This window comes from Ambystoma mexicanum, chromosome 1p (assembly GCF_040938575.1).
Source record: "Ambystoma mexicanum isolate Mex_15411 chromosome 1p, UKY_AmexF1_1, whole genome shotgun sequence".
NCBI lineage: Eukaryota > Metazoa > Chordata > Amphibia > Caudata > Ambystomatidae > Ambystoma > Ambystoma mexicanum.
In genome coordinates, this window is record NC_090921.1 from 755827842 (window position 1) to 755834149 (window position 6308).

At 46.6% G+C, this 6308-nt stretch overlaps 1 protein-coding gene across 2 annotated transcripts in view; it reads right to left on the reverse strand.

Annotated features, from left to right (window-relative positions):
• The window catches only part of MRPL9 (mitochondrial ribosomal protein L9), a 201053-nt gene extending 195037 nt beyond the window's left edge, over nucleotides 1-6016 (reverse strand). The window contains exon 1 of one of the 2 annotated variants that reach the window (XM_069650719.1): nucleotides 5837-6016. In XM_069650719.1, the coding sequence (XP_069506820.1) occupies nucleotides 5837-5923 (87 nt within the window). In that variant the 5' untranslated portion in view covers nucleotides 5924-6016. Of the gene's footprint in view, nucleotides 1-3652; nucleotides 3806-5836 lie in introns of those variants that run through there. The other variant, XM_069650727.1, reaches the window with a different exon arrangement.
• Nucleotides 6017-6308: the final 292 nt, after the last annotated feature.

Here is a 6308-nt window from a genome sequence, read left to right on the forward strand (position 1 = left end):
AACTTGACTGGAGAAGGTTAAGGAGTCCAAATACACACCTAGCTTTTTAACTTCTTCAGAGACTGTGATGCTGTTGCCATCAATTATGAAGTGCTTGTATTTGGGGTAAAGTTTTTTTTTTTTTGGTGTGCCGACCAGGAGTAACTCCGTTTTGTCATCGTTTAGACAAAGTTCATGTTGGGTCATCCAAGATAGGATCATCTGGTAGATGTTGTTGAGGATGGTCGAGTCTGTGTTGTAGTCTCCGGTCAAGTGGATTAGAATTTTCATATCATCTGCGTAGTTTGTATAGGAAACTCCACATTCATCAAGGCGGTCAAATAGCAGCTTGGTGAATATGTTGTAAAGCATTGGTGACATGCATGATTCTTGAGGTACCCCACAAGGAACGGGGGGAGGGATGGGGTTAGCTAGGTTTGAAAAAACTCTCATTGTACACTCAGAGAGGAATGATTTTATCCAGGCAATGGCATTGGGTGAAAAGTGTGCGGCGCTGTCCAGGTGGTGGCATAGTATTTTGGAATTTACTAAGTCAAATGCCACAGAGAGGTCTAGGAGGAGTAGTATGGCTAAATTTCCATTGACGATTATGGTGTCCATTTGTTTTTTTAGGTCAAGTAGTGCCGTTTCCGTGCCGTGTCTAGGGCGGAAGCCCGATTGATGTAGGCCCAGGAGATTGTAATTTTCCAGGTGTTCCTGAATCTGGAGATATGCAGCGCAGTCAAGGATTTTCAGGAGGAAGGGGACCGTCGTGATGGGACGATAATTCGTCGGGATGCTGGGGTCAAGGGATGTATTTTTTTTTTTTTTTTTTTTTTAAACGGGAGGACCCATGCTTTTTTCAGATTCTCAGGGACTGTACCTTGTGAGAAGGAGTCATTGATGAGAGAGGTGATGAATGGGGCCAATTCTGTAACAATCTTTGATGATTGGGGCAGGGCATATGTCACCTTGGCAGTTTTAAACTGGAGATTATTTTAATTACCTCAGTAGTGGAAATTGGCCTAATTTCAAAAATGGGGAAAACGGGGGTCATGGGAGGTAGAGGCTTTCTCGTGACTGGCGGGTCGTTGTTTATGACTGGTAAGGTTACCTTGTCTTTCTTGTGATTTTGTTTTGGAGCATAGCTTTTTCATCCAGGAGTGCAAGCTGTATGTTAGCACCACAGGTTTCGTCTTTCTGGCAAGTGTCGGGTGGGCTGGTAGGAGGCTCAAGTTCCCTTAGGATGGTGAATAGTTACTTGCTGCCCGATTTTGCATTTGCTATGCGCTCATTGTATGCAACGCTTTTAGCTAACAGTATAGCTTGTTCGTATATTTTAGCGGAGGAGATGAATAGATCCCTGTTGTGATTCGATGATGAGGCTTTCCAAATTGATTCAGCGGCACGTTTATTAGATCTAAGATTCTTGAGGTCAGGTGTGAACCAGGAGTTAGGTGAGCTGTCTGTTTTGGTTTGCGGTGTTTGAGTGGGCAATTTTGTCAATGGCTTGGAGGATAGTAGTGTTGTAGAGATCTACCATGGCTGATGGGAGTAATGTTATGAACTTAAGTAGGGTAAACAGGTTAAAAGGATACTCTGGATGCCAGGAGAGATCTTCAAGTGGCTTATCGGGTTTCATCATGGAGATTAGGAAATACAGTTACAGGGAAGCCCACTGGCTCCCACCCCCAGACTACATCATTCTCAACTGCCCTGGGTGGAATCTGACACAACATTCTACTCCGCTCAGTCAGACTCCAGGCATTCCACTCATGACCTCACAGATCCAGGCAAACAGCATACATACAGGGAGGGAGATGAAGTAGATAGCTCAACAGCCTAATAGGAAGCACAGGTGCCAACCCTAACACCTCCCTTCCTTACCACCACTCAACCCGAAGCACACACACTGCCGCTCCAAACACCAAGGAAGAATTGTACAGACAGGTGTAACTAGCAGGACCCGACCAACACGTCTACACTACTAAACAAGCATACAACACAGAACACCTTCCACTGCCACCAGGGAGCCTCAAACCTGACACGTTTGAGCACTGCCAGTCCCACCTTGGGCAACTAAACAAACAACCACAACCCTCAAAAAACACCTTCTATCCACCCCTGGCACAAGTGGATCATGGAGCTGCCACCCTCAAGCACGAACTCCCCAGAGGGACTGGCACAAGGCCTGCCGCACCAAAACGAGAAGACCAACTTCCGAGACAGGAACAGTTGGTACCATACAACCCGTACACGTGCACTACACATACCCAGACTCAAACACACCACTGTCACACATGGGCAACCACACACATACAGAGGGATACCAACCAAAAACACTCACTACTACACCCCAGTTTGACGGCCACTCAAACTGAGCCAATGATAATGTTGGGCCTCAACCCAAACGCTCAACCACACACAGAGAAAACCTCTGGCAGCTTGATGGAAGTAGCTAAATCTGCCCTAAAATCACAGGAGGGTACCAAAGTATTTGGCACTCACTGTGAACCAGAATGGAAAACAAAAGAAAACCTAAAACCCACTTTAGCATGACAAATCCAAAGTGCAACCAGTCCACTTTAACCAAAATCTCTACTGGTCCAAAACATCTCTTAAACTCACCACTACACAAAACTTACACCTGTAGGGGGGGTCACACCAACACCCCCGTCCAGGTAGACGTTACAATCTCACCACTGGACACTTGACAACAAAGAATGGAGGCGTCCCTACCACCCTCGTGACACTAACAGCGTGCAGGCAGGGCCCCGCCCCACACCTGTTCCTTAAATGGGCTACACTAACCCATGCTCTAAACACTTAGCCATGCAGACCACATCAATGGGTACCACACACCCAAACCAAAAAACATGCAACTAGCTGCCGCACACATCACTGGATGGTTGAAACTTCAAACATGTGCATTCAACCTACCTCAAAACATGTTTTGAATGCATAAAAGATGTAACTTAAGTGTACTTAAAATTAACATGTCTGCCTTAACGTATCCTAAAAGTCCAGGTTGCAACGTAACAAACCTGAAAATCCTCAACAAGTTGTTAAACTAGCACAATCAACGCATTCAAGAATCCATGCAAACCGAACACATTTCATAACAGGGCACTGGCAAATTTTAGTATACTCTAAAAGTCCATGTTGTAAGTTTAAGGACCTGCAAAGCCACAAACAGGTTAAATCTAACATCAATCACGTCACCCAATCTAACATGAAATAACCTTTCGAACCCGACAGCAACCTTCAACACGTGGGCGCCATCCAATTCACTTGCTTGCTCACATAACTGCAACCCTACAAGCAAATTTCAATGGATCACGACACCCATACTCTGAACATCCTCACCCATTCTGGAGTGTGCACATATCACACTCGTTACACCAAAAACACCATCACCACCTGATCACACTCAATGGACACTATTCAAGAACTGGCACCATAAAATACAATATGTGTTTGGTTGCAAAACAACAGCATAGCCTCTTTGATGTGACCGAATTACTTCACTCTACATTACTTCCGCCAACAACCGCATAGCGTCCGTAGTTTGCCTTACTTGTTTAGCACAGAAATGTCTTACCATGTGGATGACGCAACATCAAAACGACAGAACGCTTTTGGTTTGAAACAACAGGCAAAGCACAAAACGTACCCAACATCCAGCACAATGCGCAGTTAACAACGCATAGCCGCAGTGGGATTTTCTTCCAGTCATCTGAATTCACAGGCACCCAACTCACTTCCTCAATCCTTTTCTTGTTGCGTGTTGGCTCGCACCAAACAAAGTCCTACTGAACTCTGCCTCTTTCTGACTCTTCCGGATCCCGACTCCAATCAGGATCAGCCGATGTCATCACGCGTACTTTACTTTAAGATCCTCGCCGTCCACACGCAACAGAGACAAGCCGAAACGGTAATATGCTGGCAAGCATTAGAACAAACGCCAACGTTCCAACTGATCGCCAGCACCGTCCGCAGGTATGCTGACATCACCACTCTCACTGGAGCGCCGAGCAACTCAGAGCTCCATACCGCAACCGTCACTTCAGAGGTACGTACACAATGTCAATTGAGTGACGCCCGGGGTCTGCTGGAACCCTTTTTCCTTGGGGCACCCTTGACATAATTCCGCTCTCTGGGGCTCCCAACAGGCAACGCAATGCAAGCTCTCTTCAATTAGCCTATAGGAAACCCTTTTCCCTGACTTCTATGTCACAGGCAGCATGACATGTAGTAAGGACTCCTCTCCTGGGCACCTTGCAACAAGTCTCATTACTAATATGGCTGGGAGCCTGACAGACTGCCTCTGGCACTCTTACATCCCTTTGGTACCTACTAGAACAGTCTCTGGTACTCATCTCTTTGGTTCCTACTGGAACAGTCTCTGGCACCCTTAAATCTCCTTGGTGCTGACAGGGACAGTCTCTTTGTTCCGCCTCGGTGGTGGGACTCATCATGGGGGGTATGGGGGGGCGGGGGGTCAGTGGGATCCCTCTCCTTTCCTTAAACGTCACTGTTTCCTGCTCTGCACCCCCCACAGCAGTCTCCTTTCTCCTCTCTCTCTGGCATTCATCCACACAGGTACCCATCTTCATTTTTCATCTGGTTTCGCCAAGACCAGCTCGTCGCCAAAATATGTTAGATCCAGGCAAACAGCATATATACAGGGAGGGAGATTAAGTAGATAGCTCAACAGCCTAATAGGAAGCATAGATGCCAATCCTAACAAGTAGGTACCTTCAGTGATGGGGCCTAATCGAGGGAGCAGGTTTGTGCGTTTGATGTTACACGCGTTTCTTGCACGGGTAACTGGTGTTAAATGTGGAGCCGTTTTGGGTTGGGTTTGTCTAGGGATAGTGAATGTGATGATGTCATGGTCTGGCCAGGAGCAAGGGGAATTAGCTGTAATGTTGTTTGATACATTTAGGTCGGCAAGCCAGTCTAAGTTGCAGCCTTTGTTATGGGTAGCTTGTTCAATGCGTTGAGAAAATCCAAGAGCGGCCATTGTGTTTTGGATGGTCATGGCATCTGGATCTAGGCTGTCGCAGAGGCCAAGGTTGAAATCGCCTAGAATGATGATTCGTGTGGATGGCTTTGTGCGTAGTAGAGTTATATCCTCATCAATGGTTTGTAGAGGGCCTGGAGATCTGTATATGATGTGCATGGTGGAGGTCACATTTTGTGTGTTTTTGTGCCAAAAATGCATTGCTTTCCTGTGGTTTCTATATTTTTACTGAAGCCCTTACTTTAAATGCTTAATTCCAATAAAGCTAGTAACGTTAACAAACTACTGCCACTTTTCTTTCCCTACAACACTCTTTGAGCATTTGCACATAAAAAATATATGCATAGCCCACAAATTATATGTTGCTTGTCCCATCTTTCAGCTAATGTCATTTGATTCTTGCAATTAACATGTTGTAACATTTTTTCTATTTTTTCTGTCTAAATGCAGTGACACGAGCTTTTAAGAGCCAACACGAGCTGAACAGCGTGCACTCGACAAAAATCAACACAAGCAGCCCCACTTCTTTAAAAACTAAAGACCACACTCCAAGGAGGTGACTTTGGGGTTTTAGGAACTTAGCCCTTTAGCTTTTAACCATTAACCATTCTTTAAGCAGCCAAATGGGGGTTATAGAGCTTTGGCATTGAAACACAGATGTATGGATAACAAATAGAGCAGAATCACCAGCACGAGGTGACACGCAACTGTACTCTGTTAAGATAGTTGGCCTCCAGAAGACAGTACTTAAAAGGATCACCATTAACATCCACCCTCGGTAGGTTTCAAGGGGACTCCGTTCACCTGCACTCTCAACTGGCGTCCACTTACCCTAGTCTGAGACAGGCTCAAGTTCCGTTCCGCCGGCACCCAGAGTCGGCTCAGGGCCCGCAAGAGGCCGCTACTGATACCTTGCATCTCTCCGCTCCGCTCCAAACTCCAAGGTAGCGACTAGTTCCCATCCGAGAAAAGGACCATAGAAACGGCCCGCCCACTCTTCTTCACGTGACCTCTGTGTGATTTCCGGGCGGAGCAGTGAAGCGGTTCCGGAGCATGTTCAGTGCGGGAATTCTGAACGCTATGCCTGCCTGTGCAAGTGCAACCGGACCCTGCAGCCTTTGGCTTGCAGCTTCTGTGGTGCGCATTTCCCTTGGGATACCGGAACGTTTCTACGACACCATGGAGAGTCCTGAGCGGCAAAGCTCTGGCTGCCAGGTTGCATGAACAGCAGCAACCCGTATGCTCCTGGCTGGCTGTAAATACAATTAGCATTTTCTTCCGAATACCGTGAACGTTCCTGCAA